The sequence below is a fragment of the Lithobates pipiens genome, unplaced genomic scaffold, assembly GCF_037356315.1.
Source record: "Lithobates pipiens isolate NorthernLeopardFrog02 unplaced genomic scaffold, aLitPip1_a1.2 Scaffold_18, whole genome shotgun sequence".
NCBI classification, from domain to species: Eukaryota; Metazoa; Chordata; class Amphibia; order Anura; family Ranidae; genus Lithobates; species Lithobates pipiens.
Window position 1 is genome coordinate 622,479,609 of NW_027507758.1, and position 23,386 is coordinate 622,502,994.

General features: G+C 45.5%; 2 protein-coding genes across 2 annotated transcripts in view; both read left to right on the forward strand.

Annotated features, from left to right (window-relative positions):
* The first annotated feature begins 4,084 nt into the window (after positions 1-4,084).
* Positions 4,085-23,386, forward strand: part of LOC143989421 (uncharacterized) — a 93,120-nt gene continuing 73,818 nt past the window's right edge. The window contains exons 1-3 of the mRNA XM_077489544.1: positions 4,085-4,894; positions 4,981-5,104; positions 5,221-5,318. Coding sequence (XP_077345670.1) covers positions 5,020-5,104; positions 5,221-5,318 — 183 coding nt within the window. The 5' untranslated portion in view covers positions 4,085-4,894; positions 4,981-5,019. The remainder of the gene's footprint in view (positions 4,895-4,980; positions 5,105-5,220; positions 5,319-23,386) is intronic.
* Positions 16,251-18,116, forward strand: LOC143989487 (uncharacterized). The gene has a single exon (XM_077489629.1). The coding sequence runs from the start codon at positions 16,545-16,547 to the stop codon at positions 17,778-17,780; it is 1,236 nt and encodes a 411-aa protein (XP_077345755.1). The 5' UTR covers positions 16,251-16,544; the 3' UTR covers positions 17,781-18,116.

The window sequence follows — 23,386 nt, forward strand, 5'->3', positions numbered from 1 at the left end:
AAGTATAACTCGCAGGAGTTGCGAAAGGCCCTGAATTTGCTGCGTTCACCAGAAAATCTTTCAGGCGTGGGCACTCGAGGTTCAGGGGGTAACATCACCACTGCTGGTGGAGCAGGCATGCTGGCAGAGGCGGATGGTGACCCCTGGGTAGTAGCTGGCGGGGAGAGGGCTTGAACACGTTCCTCCAAACGGGAATAGCTTTCTTGAAGGCCTTTAGCTGCCTGGGTCAAACCTGCCAGATGCAAACACAGTTCATCCAAAGGAGAGGCTCCCTGCGCGGGCTCGGTCATGGCTGCTTGATACTGTCATGTACCTAGTGGTGAGCCTGGAATGCAGAAGGAGACCTCGCTTGCGTCCCCGACTGACGGCCCCTGATGATGGTGACAGGAGGCACAGGAGTCAGAGGTAGCACGAGTGCCTGGCAGGATCAACAGCCGGTGGATGGATCAGGCTGACTTCAGGAACTGTAGCTGGACAAGCAGGCCCCAGTGATAGCAGACAGGAACCAGTAGACAGCAGGAGACCAACGGGAACAGGTGGATCACTCAGGGGCAGGCACACAGAAGAGTCAGGCAAGCCGGGTCCAACCAGACAGTCGGTACAGGAACAGATGCAGCAGGCAGAGACAGGAACGTGGAACAGACCGGGTCGGTAACGGATGAGCACGGATAGACCAGAGGATGAGACAGGTGCAGAGTCGTAGACAAGCCGGAGGTCAGAGGCAGGCAGAAGGCAGGGAAGGTCGCAGGTCAGGCCGGGTCAATACACAAACAGATCAGATTCAGGTAATAGTCTCAGGAACGCTGTAGATCAAGGAGCAAGATCAGAAGGGAGAACTGGGTTTAAATAGCCCACCTGGCGCCGGTAACCGTGCGCGCGCACGCGAACGAGCGCAACCGCGCGCACGCGAACGATCTGAAAACAGGCTTTTGTCTCTTGTCTTGAGGAGACCAAATCCTGGGGACCCATTTTTTATTGAAGTAGATGCTTCTTCGATGGGGGTGGGAGCTGTGTTTCTTCAGTTCTTTGAGAAGAAACGTCAACCATGTGCGTTGTTCTCCAAAAAAAATTCTCAGGCTGAGAGAAATTATGCCATTGGTGATCGGGAACTTCTCGCAATTAAATTGACGTTGAAGGAGTGGCGTCATCTCTTGGAAGGTTCCCCTCACTCCATAACTATCTTTACTGATCACAAGAATCTACAATACCTACAGAATGCTAAACGTCTGAACCCCAGACAGGCCAGGTGGAGTCTCTTCTTTTCTCGTTTTAAATTCACGATTACGTACAAACCTGGTTCCTGCAACGGTCGAGCTGATGCGCTCTCTAGGTCATTTGACACCTCGGATGAGGAGTCCACCCCTGATCCTGAGTCGATCATTCCTACCTCATGCATTGTTGCCCATTCTACCACCCTGGAATTAAAAATTCCTCCTGGTAAGACCTTTGTTCCCATGGAGCTAAGATCCTTTGTTGGGGACATGATTCCAAGGTGGCAGGTCATGCTGGGTTCCTCCGATCCTTCCTGCTCATCAGTCGTCACTACTGGTGGCCTAATCTCCGCTCGGATGTTAAAGACTACGTTAAGGCTTGTCACGTCTGTGCTCAGTCTAAATCTTCCACTCAAGCCCCTGCTGGTCTTCTCATGCCCTTGCCCATTCCTAAGGAGCCCTGGTCTCATATCGCCATGGATTTTATTACTGATCTTCCACTGTCGGAGAATAATACGGCCATTTGGGTGGTAATCGATCGGTTCTCCAAGATGGCTTATTTTGTTCCTCTTCCTGGTCTCCCTTCTGCCCCTGACTTGGTTCCCATTTTTGTATGAGAGATTTTCTGCCTTCGTGGTGTGCCTTCTCATGTCGTTTCAGACAGGGGTGTGCAGTTTACTTCTCGTTTTTGGAGAGCCTTTTGCAAATCCCTCGACATTACCTTGGATTTTACCTCTTCTTATCATCCCCAATCCAATGGCCAGACTGAGAGAGTTAATCAGGAGTTGGAGGTCTTTCTCCGTACCTTGGTCTCAGCCATCATGATGATTGGGCATCACTATTACCGTGGGCTGAGTTCTCCCACAATAATCATGTCAACGTCAGTTCTCAGAAAACACCCTTTGTCACTGTTTATGGAAGACATCCTCAACTCCCTCTTCCTATGACTTGTTCTTCTGACATTCCAGCTTTGGCTACTATTCAGGAATCATTCAATTCCATGTGGGCTGGCGTTCATGATTCCCTCCAGAAAGCTGCCAACAAATTCAAAAGTTTTGCTGACCGTCGCAGGCGTAAGCCACCTTCTCTTCAGCCAGGAGACAAAGTCTGGCTCTCCACCAGGAACATCAAACTCCGGGTTCCTTCTCTCAAATTTTGCCCCAAGATTCATTGGTCCGTACACCATAACTTCTAAACTGAATCCGGTTTGTTTCAAGCTCCAGATTCCCAAAAGCCTCAAAATCTCTAACTCCTTCCATGTTGCCCTTCTGAAGCCTTTAGTCCTCAATAAGTTCTCTCGTCCTCTCTCTACCGTAGCACCGGTCTCTGAGGATGATCAGGAGTACGAGGTTAGCCAAATTTTGGATTCCAGACTCTGTAGAGGCATTCTCCAGTACCTTGTGCACTGGAAAGGGTTTGGTCCTGAGGAGAGGTCGTGGATTTCAGCTTCCAAGGTCTTTGCACCTCGTCTGTGGAGGAAGTTTCATTTGAAGTTCCCCTCTAAACCTGGTCCCAGGCGGGGAAGGTGGAGGCCTCGTAAGAGGGGGGGTACTGTCATGGTTATGCAGTAGAGTTTGTCTGCTTACCTGTCTCCATGTGTTCATCTCTAGAGACCAGCAGACCCTCACCTGACTGCTTTTGTAATCCATCCTTTGGCATGGCTCCACCCTAGCTCCTATCAGAGAACTCTATATTAACCTGTGCACTGCAGGCCTACCCTGCTGATCAACCTTTGTGTGTTTGGCTTCCTGTTACCTGCCGTGTGCTCTTCTGTTGTTCTGTTACCGACTTTGGCGTGTCCCTGACTATCCCTGTTTGCCTGTGATCCTGACCTTTTGGCTTGTTCTTGACTATCCCTGTTTGCCTTTGATCCTGACCTTTTTTACATGTCCCTGACTATTCCTGTCTGCTTGTGGCCCCAACCTTGGCTTTATCCCTATCCTCCTGTTGCCTACTGTGGGTGTGAGCTGGGGGTCGCAACCTGGAGCCAGTTGCAGCCCAGTCCATCCTCACCACTAGAGGCGCTGGTGAACACCTGCTGGCTCTTAGCCTCCGCGCCCCAGGGAATCTAACGCTCTAACCCCGGTGGGATCTGTCTTGGTGTTCTGGAGGCCCTGCCTTCCTTATCACCTTGACTCCCATCCGCAGCAGTCAGCCGTAGGGTCCACAACCTTGAGGTGCACTCCTGATCCCTACGGTGTGCATCTGTCACCTGGCCTCAAGGTGACTTGACAATCATCCTCTGATACAATAGGGCATATTTACCCAAATTCTCCTTAAATTAAAGGTTTTGTCGTTTTTATTTACCCCCCACAGATAGGTACCCATCTTCTTTGTTTTGTGAAATGGCACCTTATTGTTCCCGCAAGTCTGTTTCAACATGAGTTCTTGTTTCTTGCATCCCAGCTTTTCAATGAGTCGTATAAATTAGTCACCTAATTCTGATGGGAGGGGAAGTGTTCTTTTGGGAGCAAAATGTATTATTTCTTCACAACAAGTATCCCTATAACAGATGTTCTACATGACTAAATCTGCAATCAATTTTACTGCAAAATCAAAGGGGCCAAAATGTCTTCCCCCCCTCGAGCAGTAATATATTTCTATCCCCCTTGGTGGGAGTGGAGATGACCCATCTATAAGGATATACAGTACATACACACAGCACAAGGCCGTGTTCACACTGTGAGACGGTTCTCAGGGCTGCAGTTCCACTGATCTCCACAAGGTGGTGATCTCACCTCTACCCAGACAGGAAGTCTCTATGGAATACAGACAGGAAGTGATGTCAGATACAGACAGGAAGTCATCAGGAATAAAGACAGGAAATTCCATGTGGCAGGAAGTAAAGTATTACTGGAAGGGGAAGCAGAGGAGGTAATAAGATCTTATTTTCTATTTACACCCAGTAACCCCCCGTCATGTCCGTTCTCTTCCTCCATAGTCACTGTGATGTCTTTTATCTCCAGCAGATGATGATACACACATATATAGTGTGGAAACATAGATTAACCCCTTCAGGGGGATCAGTTGATAAATAATATATCTTGCTTCCAAAGCTGGACATACATGGTTCAGTTTTATTCAGCCAGGGGGATCAGTGAGAAAACGGAATCGATTTCCCCTGACCACACATTGGAGGGGGATGGGGGAATCCTCCCTGCTGCGCTATTGTATTCTGACAATGGGGGGGGGCGCTCCTCCACTCTCAGGTAAAGGTCAAAGTTCACTCTTCAATTCAGGAGAGCAGGGACGCACCCAGGAACAATGATTTGGTTTTCATTGGAGACTCATATAGAGGGTCCCTCCATTTATTTTTCTGATGCTCTTAGGATGTGGGTGGACCCTTGGCATCCTCACTTACAAAGTGGAATTGTTGGGCCTGTATTGTATGTATTAATGTCAGAATACCTGCAACAAGCTTTTAATCCACATAGTGTGGGGGTCCTTTGTGGGTAAATTATACCTCAGTCTGAAGTGGGGCTTTAATAAAATAGAGACCTGAATGATGAGGTGGAGGAGGGTTCTGGGAATATCATTTGATTTTTGCTCTTTGTGTTCAGATCCAGAGTTTTCCTCCTGTGAAGTCTGCATTTGACCATCACATCCCCTCCACCTCCCTCCATGATAGAATAGAGAAATACAAAGAAGATTCTAGAAGTCACCAAAGAGATGATGGAGGAGAGGTGAGCGGTGCCGGGAATTCTGGGACATTATCCAGTAACAGACAAGGGATGTGTCTGGATGGTGACTGTATCATTGTGTGTGTCAGGTTCCTATAAGGTGTCAGGATGTCACTGTCTATTTCTCCATGGAGGAGTGGGAGTATTTAGAAGGACACAAGGATCTCTACAAGGACGTCATGATGGACAATCAGCCGCCCCTCACATCACCGGGTAAGAGGAGACTTTATTGTAAAGGAGAGAGCAGTACGGAGGCTCCACCTAGATCCCCCATCATCTGATAAACACATAGAAACAATGTATTCATTCAGTGTGTGTGTTTCCTACAGATGGATCCAGTAATGGGAACCCACCAGAGAGATGTCCCCATCCTCTGTATTCCCGGGATTCCACACAGGAAGGTCACACCATCCCCCACCATCATCAGGTAGATGAGGAACAATCGCTGATGGTATCATTAGGATCTGTACATTATCTGCATTGTTACCATTGATGTCATTTTCATTATATATTCAGAGTGGAAACCTGAGATTTTCTAAAGTTGATATTAAAGAAGAGATAAAAGAGGAGGATGATGAGGATGGGGTGATGGAGGAGTCACGGTCTCTAAAAGGACACAAAGATCTGTACCAGGACACCATGGTGGAGTCATCCAGCTACAGAAACCCACCAGAGGGATGTCCCCGTCCTCTGTATTCCCGGGATTCCACACAGGAAGGTCACACCATCCCCCACCATCATCAGGTAGATGAGGAACAATCAGTGATATAGGATCTGTACATCTACATCTGCATTGTTACCATTGATGTCATTTTATTATATATTCAGAGTGGAAACCTGAGAGATTCTAAAATTGAAGTTAAAGAAGAGATAAAAGAGGAGGATGGGGTGATGGAGGAGTTTCTAAAAGAACACAAAGATCTGTACCAGGACACCATTGTGGACTCGCCCAGTTACAGAAACCCACCAGAGAGATGTCCCCATCCTCTGTATTCCCGGGATTCCACACAGGAAGATCACACCATCCCTCACCATCATCAGGTAGATGATTGACAATTATTGGTAGTTCTGATTTATACACAGCATGTTTGTTAGAATGAATGTTTTTTTTATTATATATTTAGAGTGGATACCTCCAGGGTGATAATAATCATGTTAAAGAGGAGGATGAGGAGTTTTTAGAAGGATACAGGGATTTGATGGAGCCACCTAATACCAGGAACCCACCAGAGAGATGTCCCCGTCCTCTGTATTCCCGGGATTCCACACAGGAAGATCACACCATCCCTCACTGTTACAAGGTTGGTGGGACAGAGTATCTAGAACATGGATTTGTGTATACTTTATATGATGTGTGGATATTTTATATGTCACACTATTAAAGCTTATGTCTTAGAGATGTTGTTATTTTTTATACTTTTATCATTTAGGGTGAAGATCTGATAGATATAAAATCTGAGGGTAAAGCAGAAGAAGAGAGGTATGTGAGGGATGATGAGCAGTCTATGGAGGAGGATGGAACAACGGGGACATTTATAGAGGAGGACACTCCTACAGAGATCAGCACAGGTGGGTCATTAACACTAAATACATTCCTCCACCCATACTGCTGATTGGTCCAGAGTATGGCAAGGACTGGGTGATATCAGTCTGTAATCCCCTGGTCACTTTCCTGAGCTGTGTTCCCCGTCCTGTATTCCTGTATTTCTCTCGGATAATCTTCCTTCTCTGTGCTGCAGACACAATTTATGTATCTAGACTGGATTTATGGACATTCTGGGGTTCAGCTGGCAGCAAAATGTTTATTTTCACCATAGTTATTAGACCTAGTCACCTGGGGAATGTACCTTGGGTCTTCTGCCCCATACCCGGGTCTAGCAAGATCTCTGACAGAACAATTCTCCTAGGGTTACTTGCTCTGTTCTGTTACTGCTGGCTGTGTCGGGTGGAGGGATATGTCTATGGTTTCAGACCCAGGTCACTGAGTGCAGTCTCAGGAAATGGGAGGCAGCGGTGTGGGACCTCTGCAACTTGTCTCAAGTAAACTCTTAAGCTTCCACTGATTACGGAATACCAATTTCTTTATTGTACATCATGGGACACAGAACCTGGCCACCTTCAGCTGATGGACACTGGTATACCCAATCCAGGAACTTCACTCCCCTATATAACCCCTCCTCCTTCCAGAAGCACCTCCAGTTTTTTCGCCAGTGTCTAAGGTGTTGGTCACAAGAAAGATGTGCTCTGAGGAGCTCCATGGATTTAAATAACCTCCAGACACCGGATCCATCCAAGCCACTGAGGCCAAAGTGGATGGTACCCGGGCCTCGCATAGAAGAACAATGTTTTTCCTATAAGCCTCTTTTTTTTGAGGGCTGGACCCCAGGACTCTTTTTGGTTTTGCTACATTACCTAAAGTTGATCCTGAGGGGTGCTATACAGGTCCAAAGGAGTGTAAACCCTATAATAGGGACCTGGTCTTTGAAGGTTTACTAATGCAGCCTGCCATGATGGGTGAAGTTTGGATCTGTCTGTTTTCAGCAGTATTCTGCAGCGAGGAAAAGGTAAGGGAAGAAGCCTAATGCCTTAAAATCTCCACTAGAGGGAGTAAAAATACACATACTTTGTTACGTTGCTTCTCAGCAGATCTGTGTCCAGCTATAAATTATTTGAACTAAGAGGCTGGGGGCAAGCATATTGTTATGTATAATGGCTCCTGTTAAACACTAAAGTGTTACCAGAATAATAAGCCTCATACTACGGAGAAAACACCCCCTCCCGGAGGGGTGCGGTGGCGTCTTTTTATGGGTAAATGATTCAGCTGAAAGGAAAATCCATTTAGCATGTCAGGCTGCCTTTAAAAAAAGCCTTGTTGCGCCCAAGCCTTGTACATATAGAAAGTCTGGCAAGCGACAGACAGCGATCGCAGCCTCCTTTCCATCGTGCCATCATGCCATCCGCATGTGGACTAAGGTTCATTTTTATTTATTTTTTTGGAAGGAGGAGGGCGGGTACCGGAAGGGGTGTGGCTTAAGGCAGGCAGCGCACAGCTGAGGACGCAATCAGGCTCAAACCTGAAGTTGTGTTATAAAACAGACGCTCTCATTGTCAGAAGATCTCTATCAGAGCAACTGAAGAGAAGACGTCTGTCACACAGGACACAGGAGCGCTGGGGCACGTAAGGGATGTATACAGGCATTTCCAGTACAGGAAATACATTGTTACTCAGCATCAACCTGATCTTTATGGTGGCATTGTTTTGCTAGACTATTGCTCAGCAAGTAGTATATTTTCCTAAAGTGCCTCTGCTTTGGTGCTTAGTGCTATGGCTTCCAGAAGAGTTACCACAAAGGTACCAAAAAATCCACCCCCAGGCACTGGGAACTCCCAGTCGTGTGTCCACACTGTCATCCTCTCTGGAAATACAAGTTATGGCAAGGCAGTCATTGGAACCAATTGGTGGTGCAACTGCTTCCCACACTTCAGCCCCTGTATACGTGACTGAAATGCATTTTTCTCTGCCCCGCAGTGCCTAGAAGGAAGATTAGCGGCTTTAATCACATCCTCCATCCAAATGGATAGGAAGCGTGCTAGATCCCCACCCGCCCACCTCAAACCTTTTACCAAGGGAACGGTGGGGACAGGATGAGGTATTTACCCTCAGGCGATCACGAGGAAAAACAAAGAGATTATTCCTCTGCGGAAGAAACAACAGTTGATGAACCTTTTTCAGCTTCACAATCTGAGAAATTGGTGGTTCGTTCTACTTTCGTGCTACCCTTAACGGAGTCAGCTGAAAATTCGTTTTTTTCTTTGGGTTCATTAAAACCTTTACAGCCTTTTCATGCCTTTCCGGTCCCTGCATTACTAGAAAGGCTTATTTATGCTGAATGGGATCACCCAGATAAGCATTTTCTCCCTCCAAAGAGATTTTCAGTTCTCCATCCCATGGAGGAGAAATTCACCAAAAGATGGACGGTACCAGCAGTTGACGCAGTGATTTCCAGTGTGAATAAAAGTTTAACTTGTCCAGTAGACAATGTACAGCCTGCAGTCGCTGTGATAGGCATCTGTCAGTCCCTAAAGGACCAGTTCAGACAGGCCCATAAGGAAATCCCTGCACAACAGGCCCGCGAGTGGGCCGATCTACCAAAGGCATTATGTTTTGCCATAGACTCTATGAAAGACTCTATTCACCAGGCGTCCTGCCTTACGCTTGTGCTAGTACACATGCGTAGTATCCTTTGGTTAAAAAATTGGTCAGCCGATGCACCTTGCATAAGGCTTCTGACTAGTTTCCCTTTTCATGGGGATCAACTATTTGGGGATGATTTGGATAAATACATCCAAACGATTTCTAGTGGGAAGAGTACTCTTTTGCCAGTCAAAAGAAAGTATAAACATCCTTCATTTTTAAAAGGACTTTTTCTCCTACGCCAAGTGCATCCGCCTCTAGGCAGTGGCGATGGCCTCCACCGTCAGACTCTAGAGGAAAACCTCAGGATCAGGCCCAGGCACAAAAGAAGACCTGGGGCCGGAAACCTGCAAAGCAGAATACTAAGGCCTCATTATGAAGAGGTGCCCCCCCCCCCTCGCCAGAGTGGGGGGAAGACTTCTGCAATACTTAGAAGTCTGGCAAGAGGACAAATGGGTCATCTCCATGGTGTCTCTAGTATACAAAAAAGAATTTCGGAACTTTCCACCATCTCATTTTCTGAGATCAACCGTTCCCAAAGATCCAGGGAAAAGGCAATCTTTGTCTCAAGCATTAGACCATGGGTCTTCAAACTATGGCCCTCCAGTTGTTCAGGAACTACAATTCCCATCACGCCCAGTCATGTCTGTGAATGTCAGAGTTTTACAATGCCTCATGGGACTTGTAGTTTCGCAACAGCTGGAGGGCCGTAGTTTGAGGATCCCTGCATTAGACCGATTACTGGCTCAGGGGTGATCATACAGATCCCCACAGAAGAGCAAGGTTTGGGGTTTTATTCAGACCTCTTTATGGTTCCAAAACCAAATGGAGATGTCAGACCCATTCTAGATCTAAAGAATCTAAATCGGTTTCTGAAAATCTGCTCCTTTCACATGGAGTCGATTAGGTCAGTAGTTTCTATCCTACAAGGAAGAGAACTTCTAGTGTCCATTGACATCAGATGCATATCTGCATGTCCCTATATTTACCGCTCACCGAAGGTTTCTGTGGTTCGAAGTAGAACAGCAGCACTTTGTTAGTAGCCTTGCCCTTCGGGCTTGCTACAGCACCCCGGGTATTCACAAAAGCGCTGGCCATTTGAACCGATACAGCATATTCCCTTAGTCCTTCTGACAAGGAAGCTGGTGTTCTTGGTTGCTATATCCTCAGCAAGGAGGGTTTCGGAATTGGCTACTCTTTTGTGTAAAGAGCCATACTTGATTATTCATTAGGACAGAGTGGTGTTGTGCCCTCATCCAGATTTTTTTTTTTGCCAAAAGTGGTCTCAAGATATTGTCATGCCATTGTTTGTTTTTTCCAAAACCTTGTTCCAAATAAAAGAAGTCACTACATTGTCTTGATGTGGTGAGAGCAGTGAAAATCTATTTAAAGACAACTGCTCAGATTCGTAAGACTGATGTCTTATTTATTCTGCCAGAGGGTCCTAAGAAAGGACAGGCAGCTCCAAAATACACTGTCGCCAAGTGGATTCAGCAAGTTAAAATTCAAGACTTATGATTTAAGGGGTAATATTCCCCCTTTTCAAGTCAAGGCGCACTCTTCCAGGGTGGTTAGTGCTTCTTGGGCAGTGCGTCACCAGGCCTCCATGGCTCAGATCTATAAGACCGCAACTTGGTCTTCAGTGCATACATTCACAAAATGTTATCAGGTGGATGTTAGGAGGTATGAGGATATCGCCTTCGGGTGCAGTGCGCTGCAGGCAGCAGTATAGATCCTCAAGTCTGGGGGTACCCTGCGGGTTGTGTCTCCCTTCCCTCAAGTAGCATTGCTATGGGACGTCCCATTAAGTAATTACTTAAAGTGGTTGTAAACCCTTACAAACCACTTTGACCTACAGGTAAGCCTAGATTAAGACTTACCTGTAAGTCCAAGAAATATCTCCTAAACCGTATTGTTGTGCTTTTTAAGGACATTTTCCCGCACAATATTTACTAAGTAATTTTTAACGAAGATATTTTTAAGATACAGAATCAGTCTATATGACACAGTCTATATATGTTAAAACTTATTCACGGAGACGAGTGATCATACAAAATAGCTACATTTATTGGTTGACAGAAAATGAATATTTACATGAAATATTAAAATACAGATTGCATTACTTTTTATCATTATGACAATTTCTGGAAACACCCTCAAAAGCCGTGTACACACGTAGCCGTCTGTCCGACGTACTTAGTCTGGCGGACTTCCCGCCAGACTGTTCGTCGGACTTTCCGAACGGGCTACTTGCCCACACACGGCACTTTTTCAGCGGACTAATACGGCGTACTAAGTCCGCCGTACTATCCGCCCTACTTTTGAAATGAACGGACTCGCCCACACACGTGGAGGAAAGTCCGCTCATTTCGAGCGCGTCTCCAGGTAGGTGGGGCCCGCGAAGGAGACGTCGCTGGCCCCGCCGCCTGGTATGGACTTAAAGGGGAACCCCAATGCCGAAAAAAATCGGCGCGGGGTCCCCCCCCAAGTCCACAACAGACCCTTGTCCGAGCACGCTACCCGGCCGGCCAGGAAAGGGGGCGCGAGCGAGCGCCCCCCCCCCTCCTGAGCCGTACCAGGCCGCGTGCCCTCAACATGGGGGTGCTTTGGGGAAGGGGGGCCATGCGGCCCCCCCACCCCAAAGCACCTTGTCCCCATGTTGATGAGGACAAGGGCCTCTTCCCGACAACCCTGGCCGTTGGTTGTCGGGGTCTGCGGGCGGGGGGCTTATCGGAATCTGGGAGCCCCCTTTAATAAGGGGGCCCCCGGATACCGGCCCCCCACCCTATGTGAATGAGTATGGGGTACAATGTACCCCTACCCATTCACCTGTAAAATAAAAGTACAAAAAAAACACAACACACGAGATAAAATACTTTATTGCACAGCTCCGGGGGTCTTCCGTCTTCGGGGGTCTTCTCGCTGGACTCCTCCGCTATCTTCTTGTAGCTCTTTTACTAGCGGAGGAGTCTGGCTTTCTTCCTCGCCGCCGGCCTCTTCTTCCGACTTCGGGGGTCTTGTCCCCCTCTTCGGTTCTTCTGCCGGGCAACCGCGCCTTCTTCTAGCTCTTTTACAGGCGGTGGCCTGGTCTTCTGTCGCCGCCGCCGCCTTCTGTTCTTCTCTTCTTCTTCTTCAGATGTTGCCTCGCCGAGTCCTCCGCTCACAATGACAGGGAACGGGCACGCGGCGACTTATATAGGGACAAGGGGCGGGGTCTTCGGTGGATGTCACATGGGTTCATGTCACATGGGTTGATGTCACATGGCAACAGTCCCAGCATCCTCCGGGACTGTGACATCGTAAGGGGGCGGGGTCACCATGTGACATGAACCCATGTGACATCCACCGCCCCTTGTCCCTATATAAGTCGCCGCATGGCCGTTCCCTGTCATTGTGAGCGGAGGACTCGGCGAGGCAACATCTGAAGAAGAAGAAGAGAAGAACGGAAGGCGGCGGCGGCGACAGAAGACCGGGCCACCGCCTGTAAAAGAGCTAGAAGAAGGCGCGGTGGCCCGGCAGAAGAACCGAAGAGGGGGACAAGACCCCCGAAGTCGGAAGAAGAGGCCGGCGGCGAGGAAGAAAGCCGGACTCCTCCGCTAGTAAAAGAGCTACAAGAAGATAGCGGAGGAGTCCGGCGAGAAGACCCCCGAAGACGGAAGACCCCCCGGAGCTGTGCAATAAAGTATTTTATCTCGTGTGTTGTGTTTTTTTTGTACTTTTATTTTACAGGTGAATGGGTAGGGGTACATTGTACCCCATACTCATTCACATAGGGTGGAGGGCCGGTATCCGGGGGCCCCCTTATTAAAGGGGGCTCCCGGATTCCGATAAGCCCCCCGCCCGCAGACCCCGACAACCAACGGCCAGGGTTGTCGAGAAGAGGCCCTTGTCCTCATCAACATGGGGACAAGGTGCTTTGGGGTGGGGGGGCCGCGCGGCCCCCCCTTCCCCAAGGCACCCCCATGTTGAGGGCACGCGGCCTGGTACGGCTCAGGAGGGGGGGGGGGCGCTCGCTCGCGCCCCCTTTCCTGGCCGGCCGGGTAGCGTGCTCGGACATGGGTCTGTTGTGGACTTGGGGGGACCCCCACGCCGATTTTTTTCGGCGTTGGGGTTCCCCTTTAAGTCCATACCAGGCGGCGGGGCCAGCGACGTCTCCTTCGCGGGCCCCGCCTACCTGGAGACCCGCTCGAAATGAGCGGACTTTTCTCCGGGCGGGAAAAGTCCGCTCATTTCAAAAGTACGGCGGACTGGCATACACACGGCCGGATTGTCCGCCGAAATGCGAGTCCGGCGGGAAGATTGGAGTGCAACACGGCATTCTAAGTTGAGTTTGCCAGACTTTTCCACCCGCTTGTTTGTTCGTGTGTACGCAGCAAAACTGGGCGTAGTAGTACCTTGGACACAATTATCACCATTATCACTTCTCGGTAGAATCAATAACCTTTTGATAATTGACAATTAAACAGAATGTCTGTATTTCACATGTCCAACCGTTACTATACTGCAGGTAAGTAAGTGGTTAACAATGTGAAATAAATTAGACATTTGTTTGTCAATAAAATTGGCATCTATGTGGAAAAAAATAAATTTATAATGAAAAATAAATTTAGAGAAAAATCTAAAAGGCGGGTGAAATATTTTCAATAATAGAACATTCAAAAAAATCAATATTTAAGAGAACATAGAATAGATGATAAACATATATTTACCCATTTCCAATATGGCTATTAGTGTGGAGTGTTGGTTACCAGGAATTTTAAGATGGCTGCCGTGGCTTCAACATGGATCCTTTTACAGAGGAATTACTTTGTGTGACCTCCGAGTTCCAAGGAGCAGGGATCTTCATGAATGTAAAAATGTGTATTCATGCCTGTCTTCCAGTGTCCCTTCTCAGGGGGGGTCCCTAAGCTTCCCCCTGACTCTCTCCCCCAGCTCTCCTCCGAGCTCTTCTTTTCCTCCTTTTTTCCTCTCTTGACCATCTTTTTAGTTTCTTAAATATCTTCTTAAACAAAAAGGTCATAAAATTATACTAAGTTCTGCCCAGAGGGTATGTGTCCCTTTCCTATTGGCAGGCAGACTTAATGATCACCTTTCCCAGTAGTCTCGTGATTTTAAGGTAATAGCACCTTCAACCACCAGGTGTCTCACATGTGTTTGGTGTTTTATTTCTTTAAGTTAATATTTTTATTTCTATAATATGCGTTCGTTGTTTATATATGTTCTAACGAATATATCTCGCGTGTTCAGGAATGATAGTATAATATAAAATACGCTTAACATAATTTTGATAAATCACTTGCATAAAATGGTGATATATATGCATATCAATGTATATCTGTTAATCTTTAGTCCATTTCTAAAAGACACAGGTTAGATATATATCAAACAATATCACATACAATTATTATCTATATGGACACATGTATAATTTGGGTATCCAATCAATATTTGTTTATCTAAACATAGGTTAAATTCTTATACAATTATAATCATGATTATATGTTTTTTATCATGCTAATTCGTTGCTAAAACACTTCTACTTATAATCACACTTTCATATATAATTTCTTTATGACAAAGTTCTTTAGATCATTAGATACTAACATTATAATATCTCTGTTGCGACCTATGTATAATTTGAATGGCTTAGAAAAATATGGATGATACTGGTATATGAATCTTACAGCATGTTTTGAGATGAACTCTGAGCTTCCAATAAATGATTAAATGGGTTAGTTGTGTCCTTCAATAGGTTTTGTTGGATAAGGTGTCAGCTATTTGCATGGTTGTATATTGTCCAAATAGTCTTTTTACTTACGCACAATGGGGTTTTCTAGTTAAGGGTTATTTCCATGTGATAAATACTTATGCAAGTTTGGTCTTCACACTCCAACAAAATAAGTAAACAGCTTTTTGTTTGGTGACAGAAAATACCATTGTTTCAGTCTCTTGTTTCAACACAGGTTTTGTAAAAGTTTAAAAAGAACTAATCCTTTTAATTTGGAAAAACCTGTGAGATCTTGTACTTTGCATTAAAGGTCTCCAAGAGGTCACAGTTCAATAATATCAACATTATAGTTCATCCACCTTTTTTTTAGGCCTACTGAAATCCCTCATCTCTGCCAGCGAATATTAAATGTATTTCTTCATGAATTCACAACAGTATTTACTAAAAGACAGTCACAGCTGTCTACGGCGCATGCATAGTAGCCCATTATGCTTTACCTTTGCAGGGAGACAAAGAGGAAGTAAACCCATCAGGGTTTAGTTCCTCTTTAAGGCTCTGTGTCCCATGATGTACAATAAAGAAAATGGGATTTTTATAACAGCTTACCTGTAAAATCCTTTTCTTGGAGTACATCATGGGACACAGCAGTTCCGCCCCTCTTTTGGAGTTTAGATATATTGCTTTGCTATAAAAACTGAGGTGCTCCTGGAAGGAGGAGGGGTTATATAAGGAGTGAACTTCCTGTATTGGGCATACCAGTGTCCATCACCTGAAGGTGGCCTATAACCCATTAAGTTATTAGTTAAGGCTCTGTGTCCCATGATGTACGCCAAGAAAAGGATTTTGCAGGTAAGCTGTTAAAAATTCTATTATTATAAACCTTAACCCTACACCATATACTTTATGTACTTGTTCTGATACTGTATAGTCCTAACTTTTGTATCCTATATAATAAGTTGTACAATACATAGGTCTTACTTTATTTGCACCCATTTTCTACCAGTTGGACATTTTATATCTGATGATTTGATTGGAGCACAGATGTTTACATGTTGATAATAATGTGATCACATCCTCAAACTTTGGAACCTTAAACAGAAAGTGATAATGAGGGAGGAGTCAATAACACAATGATGGTGGTATTCCATCAGATTAGGGGACCTGTCAGAATGTGTAACGGAAGTGACGTTTCGTTGCCGCCATCTTGCTACACCCCACACTCCTCCATAGTAAGGCTACAGTGAGAAGGAGGCAAGCGGACATATTGTTACACCCACTGGAGTTTTGCATTTTACATTTATTTATAACAGTAAAGTCAGTATATATAGTAAAATACAGTATTTAGAACTCCGTCTGACTGTTTAGATGTTGAGTTTTAAAAGCAAATTCAGTCAGTCATATTGGCAAACCTGTGAGATCCCCCACCCTTCTCACTCTCTGACCTCTGGTGGGGCTCAGCCCTGCTGTTATTCATGACTAAATCATGGACTAAATAAGGAAGTGCAGGACTTCTTGTGTTGGGAAGATGGCAATGAGTGATAGAGGGGGAGGGGACACTCGTCCTATAATCCCCTCATCACTGTCACTCCTATAAAAGACAGTTCTCGTTGTTTCCTCACTCTCTGACTAAGGTCCATGAATAAAGAAATGATCTGGTAGGAGATCAGAGGACCCATTTACTAGTTACCTTGAGGGGGGAATTGTAAGATCCTCAGAGACAAAGCTGCCTGATGTGGGCGGAGTCCTGGTTTAGGGGAACCAATCAGCTCATGTCTAGTAATAATCTTTTTATTTCTATTTTAGTAGATGGACGGGAGATGAGGAAAACCTCAGAGGATTGTCTCACTTTGTCTCCAGACTGTAAAGTAGAAGATGAGGACATCACACAGTATAGTCCAGGAGAAAACCCGACTACCTCAAATGTCCATCCGGCACCACACAGTGTAGATGGACCATCGTATTCCTCTTATCCTGAGGAACCTCAGACTGTGAGGGACGGGGCCGTCCTTCCAACAGAGAAGAGGTTTTCCTGTACGGAGTGCGGGAAGTGTTTCCGTTTCAAATCCGGCCTTAATGTACATCAGAGATCTCACACAGGAGAGAAGCTGTATTCCTGTCCTGAGTGTGGAAAAAGTTTTGTACAAAAATCAGAACTTGTCAGACATCAGAGATCTCACACAGGTGAGAAGCCGTATTCCTGTCCTGAGTGCGGGAAATGTTTTTCACAGAAGTCCCATCTTCATATACATCAGAGCTCTCACACAGAGGAAAAGCCACATTCCTGTTCTGAGTGTGGAAAACGTTTTGTACAAAAATCAGAAGTTGTCAAACATCAGAGATCTCACACGGGGGAGAAGCCATATTCCTGTCCTGAGTGTGGAAAATGTTTTTCAGTGAAGTCCCAGCTTTCCAGACATCAGAGATCTCACACGGGGGAGAAGCCGTATTCCTGTACTGAGTGCTGTAAAAAATTTTCAGTAATATCCAGTCTTTACAGACATCAGAGATCTCACACGGGGGAGAAGCCATATATCTGTGCTGAGTGCGGCAAATGTTTTTCACAGAAGTCTCATCTTTATATACATCAGAGATCTCACACGGGGGAGAAGCCGTATTGCTGTCTTGAGTGTGGGAAATGTTTTGCTCAAAAATCAGACCTTGTCGAACATCAGAGATCTCACACAGGCGAGAAGCCGTATTCCTGTTCTGAGTGCGGGAAATGTTTTTCAAACAAGTCTCATCTTAACAAACATCAGAGATCTCACACGGGGGAGAAGCCATATTCCTGTGCTGAGTGCGGGAAATGTTTTTCACAGAATTCTCATCTTTACATACATCAGAGATCTCACACGGGGGAGAAGCCGTATTCCTGTTCTGAGTGCGGGAAATGTTTTTCACACAAGTCTCATCTTAACAAACATCAGAGATCTCACACGAGGGAGAAGCCACTTTCCTGTCCTGAGTGAGGGAATTGTTCCTCACTGAAGTCCTGCCTTCCTGTACATCGGGGATCCCACACAACCCTCGAGGTGTATTGGTGCCTTGAGTGTGGGAAATGTCTTCTATATGAATGTTGCTGGACATCACAGCTCTCATGTGTGGAAGGAGCACACCCTGATATACACCTCAGATCTACTCCATGGCTGATCTTCATCATGTAAGAAACAGTTCATAAGGAGATCAGAGATCACCAAAGACATGGATGAAGTGTTGTACCGGGTTGCCCATTGATAGCAGTATAAAAATGGAGTCATTACCTTTCATTGTACATTTTGTGGTGTAAGATTTCACAAACACTCAGAGGTCCGTTTTTGTTTTTTTTATTTAGTTGAACAAATGTTACCAGCATTTGCCCATCGATGGTGAACATTGACCATATTTTATTTTATTTGCTGATTTATTTGGCCCCATCTAGTGGTCATAATGCTGTATTGCACATTTTCTACCGTTTGAGATGTTTTGGGGAAAAATACCCAATTATGGTCACCAAATAGGAAATCACTGTGTTTAAATTCCATCCAGAATTTGTAACAGCTGAGTGAATGCTTGTCACGTGCATTCATTTGTTTTTAAAGGGGTTGTAAAGGTTCGTTTGTTATTTTCTAAATAGGTTCCTTTAAGCTAGTGCATTGTTGGTTCACTTACCTTTTCCTTCGATTTCCCTTCTAAATGTTTTTTTTTCTTTGTTTTCTTTGACTGAATTTCTCACTTCCTGTTCCCCCTCAGTAAGCTGTTCTGGCTGACTAAACACCGCTCGGATGATGTTGTGAAGTTTACAGAGGAGAAACAGGAAGTGAGAAATTCAGACAAAGGAAAAAAAAAAACATTTAGAAGGGAAATCGAAGGAAAAGATAAGTGAACCAACAATGCACTAGCTTAAAGGAACCTATTTAGAAAATAAAAAAACGAACCTTTCCAACCCCTTTAATTTAAATAGATTCTTCACTTCTTCTGTCAGGCATGGCTTCAAACTAATACCTGAGATCATACTCGTGCACTTATGAGTACCGTAAACATTAAAGTGGAGGGCCACCCAAAAAAAATGCATTAATAAAATAAAAAAATAAAAAATAAACATTTCACTTACCTGAAACGCTGTTGCTAGGACGTCTTCCTAATCTGCCTCTTCCTATTCCACGGCGCTTCTTCCTCTTCGGTGAGCGGCCCCCATTGCCTTCTGGGACGTGCGTGTCCCAGAAAACAATGGGACCATTCACAAAGCGACTTGCGCATGCGCAGTAGGAAACGGGCAGTGAAGCCACAAGGTTTCTCTTCGCAGGGGCGGATCCAGGGGGGGCAACAGGGCAATTGCCCCCCCCCCCCCGAAATAGTAACAGTGACATGTTATTGTCACATTCTCACTTGCTCTGTGCTGCCGCTGCCTCCTCTGCCTGAGTCTCTCTCACATAAGCCGATCAGCAGCGCAGAGAGAGAGACTCGACTAATGTAGTTACGCCCACTGACGGAACAGGTGGGTGGAGCCTCTTTCCTGCACTCGTTGCTGCCGCCTGGTGTCTAGCAACGAGTGACGTCGGTCACAGTGAGTCACGTGGGAGTGGGACTTGAGTCTCTCACTCTCAGACTGAGCTGACGTGACTGTAACAGGACGGAGCCGCTGGAGAACAGGCCAGGCCAACAGGGAGAGGAGAGATCAGTTGCAGTTTAGTCTTTAGAGTACAGGCTGTGAATGCGATACCATTTCCAACCACCGCTAACATGTCCAGCATCCACAGTCTGTGACGGCAGAGCGCCAGCATTCTTATCTCTCGGGTCCGCCCCTGACTGTGTTGGCCCCACCCACCGGCACCCTCCTCCTCCCTCCCATCTTGTCCACGCTACAGGCCTCCGCCGCTCCTGAGTTAGCGTTGGCTCCACCCACCTCCTCCATCTTCTCCACCTTTGCGCAGTCTGCAGAGTGAATTGAATACAGTATTACAGGAAGAAGACTTATTGAGAATATTACTGGATCCTTTCATCTCCACTACATTGCTCCTGCATGGGAACCCCTCCCCCTCACCAGCGTACCAAAATAATTGACTAAACGTGCGTAAAAGTATGAATGAATGTCATGTGACAAATCGCGAAATACATGTGTGCCATTATGTATGATTATTTCTTGTGATACTGCGCTGCGTTACTTTAGCTGGCTGATAATCGCACGGTCGTGCAACGCTGTACCGAAATAAAATTGGCGTCCTTTTTTTTTTCCCCACAAATAGAGCTTTCTTTTGGTGGCATTTGATCACCTCTGTTTGTGGTGTTTTTTTTTTTTTTTGCAATATAAACAGAAAAAGAGCGACAATTTAAAAAAAAAACAATCTATATTTTTTTGCTTTTGCTATAAAAAAAATGCCTTCCTCGGTTTAGGCCAATATGTATTCTGCTCCATATTTTTGGTAAAGAAAAAACGAAAAAACGCAATAAGCGTATATTGATTGGTTTGCGCAAAAAATTCATAGCGTCTACAAACTAGATTTATGGCATTTATATTTAATTCTTTTTTACTAGTAATGGCGGCAATCTGTGATTTTTTAGTGGTACCGCAACATTGCAGCGGAGAGATCGGACACCTAAACTGATACTTTTGACACTTTTTTTGGGGACCAGTGACACTAATAAAGTGATCAGTGCTAAAAAAAAATATGCAGTCACTGTACTAATGACACTGGCAGGGAAAGGGGTTAACATCAGGGGTTGATCAAAGTGTTAACTGTGTGCCTAGGGGGTGCTTGCTAACTGTGTGTGGGATGTACTCAATAGATGAACAGAGTGATCCGTGTTCCTGGTTACCAAGATCACTCTGTTCTTCTGAATGAATTACTGAATGAAATACTTGTACAGTGCGAACTGAATCGTTCTCTGACATAACGGCAGTCTGCCTTGTTTACATTTGCAGACCGCTGTTCTATCTCTGTGGGGAGCGATCTCGTGTGTCTGACGGACATCGCTTCCGCCAGACTCGCTAATTGGCTCCCCCTCTGGCCAATCAGCGCGCAACGCCTTCGCTGGCTATTGCACGAAATGGCCTACACATATGTCGTTTTGTGCAATAGAGAGTATATGTACTGCGGCTGTTCAGCAAGTGGTTAAACTAATTATAATGCAGAATATTGATTTAAATGCGGAGCTGCAGAAGAGCAAAAACAGTGCTTTAAGGCTAGGTTCACGCTGCTGGGATGTCCGAGATCACACTGCAGTGCAAATCACATGCGATCTCTGTGCGATTCGATTTCAGCCATACCGATAGTATGGCTGAATTTGCATCGCAATCGGATCAAACTCGTACGGGACACTTTTTTTTTTTTTTTTTTTTTTGATCCGCAGCAGAATCGGATCGCATTGGGTGTTCACACCATGCGATCCGATTCCTGTCCGAGTTTGCAGATCGCACTGCGATATGCGAACTGATTTGGGGGTGTTAGTAACTTTTAACTGACACTCCCAGCAGTTCGCATAGGGCAGTGTGAACTGCCGCCGGGAGACATGCGATGCTGGAACCCGCAGTAGATTCGCAGCGTTCCCGCATTGCAGCAGTGTGAACCCAGCCTTACTCTGGCCACCTGAATTTATTTTTTCTATTTACATTTTTCTTTCAATAGTTTTTATTGATTTTGAATAATATGAAGTACAGACATTGTATACAATGTACATCGATAAAACTTCAACGTATACGATTAAACATATAGAACTGAACGAAAATTAAAATACTAACAGAAAATACAACATATTCATTTTTGACTACAGCTATGAGCTATTAAGTAGTACTGATGGCCTACCACTCAGGCAACCCCGGTGGGATCTCTTTTGTTGCCTGGGGGAGGCCCATGATGTGTCATCTTGGGATAGCTTATAGGCTCTCTTAAGGAGTAAATAAAGATCTAACCCAGCCTTTCTCAACCTTTTCAACACAGAGGAACCCTTGAAATAGTTCTCCAGTCTCGGGGAACCCCTTCTAAAAATTAGAAATCTACAACTCGTGATACGTTCGTGTGATGGTCAGTAGAAAGAATGTTCCTTACACTTGTGGTCATTGGGAAGAATTACCCCCTTACCGATAGCTGAAAAGATCATTGGTGTCGGCGAGAACTTATCCGAGAGGCAGAAATGGCCCAATGCTGAAGGAACCCCTAGCAACCTCTGGAGGAACCCTGGTTGAGAATCACTGATCTAACCTGTTGCTGACTCACGACTGCACTGACTACTTTCTCAGTTTATGAGAGGAACTTTGCAGCTCCTGACCATAGTTCCCATGGTGACCACCTTTTCCTGATTTTTCTCAAGGCAACCATCGCTGGTTGCCATTGTTATTTCATAACTGCTATGGAGGCCCACTAGTTTGAGTGTTTGTTCAATGGATGGTATTTTGGTTGTTTTCCACAGCCTTGTAATTGACAGTCTGGCTGTCAACAAAATATGTGCTGTTACAAACCTAAGGTGGCAATATGTCTATATAAAGATTTAGGAGCGCCAGTTCGGGTGTCAGGGTAACTGGTTGAGAAGTTATATCTGATCGTATTCGTGATATGTGATGCCAATATGTATGAACAAGTGGGCATTTCCACATTATATGGTGCAAATCACCTCTATCCAACTTGCATCTCCAACATGTGTCAGGGTACTTGGAACTAAATGTGGCTATACGTGATGGGGTCAAATACCATCTGAGGGTTAGTTTTTGTGTGAGTTCCCAGAGTGCGGAGCATTTGGTGGCCGCGTAGATTGATTGCAGAGCCTTTTGCCATTGATGCTCGGTGTAAGTACATCCTAGGTCCCTTTCCCAGTGCAAGTGTGGGGATAATTTGGTAAAGGTGCGCTTTTGGTGAACAATATTGTACGTAAGGGAGATTCCTTTTTTGTTGGTGTCGCGGAATTGAGACACAAATTTGAGTGTGTACTGTGTATAGAGGAAGTTTGAGTTTAATAATGCAATGATGCACTCTGGAGAAGAAGAGATCTGTGAGTTTGAGGTGGAACTAGTTTTGGAGGATGCGGAAGGATTTTATTTTACTGTTCTGAAATAAGTCTTGGACATGGTGCAAACCTTTATTGGACCAAATTTGTAGCTCTAGACCAGTGATGGAGGGATTCGATTGGAAGTGGTATCAGAGGCACATCAGGACATTTTTCAGTTTCTTTGGCCAACCGCTTCCAAGCTATGACCGACGCTATCATAGTAGGGGATAGGGCCCCCGGTGGGTTAGGGCCTAACGGAGTGCTAAGTAACCATCCCTTCAAGTTAGGGCGTATTAAAGAGTGGTTTTCAATAATGCTCCATAACTTGGTCAGGCGAGGCTGGAACCTCTCATGAAGTTGGTCCACTATTGTTGTCGTATAGTAATCTTCAAAATCTATGAATCTTATGCCACCCGCAAGTTTGTGTTTTATGAGTTTCTCATGCGCACTTCTAGATTTAGTCCCTTTCCATATGCATTGGTTGAGTAAGGTCTGAAGGGATTTGAAAAAATATTTGGGTATGGGAACGGGGAGAGATCTAAACATGAATTTGCGGCAGGTGTAACATTTTAAAGGCTGCTAGTCTCCCCGACCAGGAGAGTTCCTGTTTGAGTATTGT

Bases quoted from the DNA above. Each gene is read 5' to 3' on its own strand.
- LOC143989487 (XM_077489629.1), top strand. From the start codon at position 16,545: ATGTGGGCGGAGTCCTGGTTTAGGGGAACCAATCAGCTCATGTCTAGT.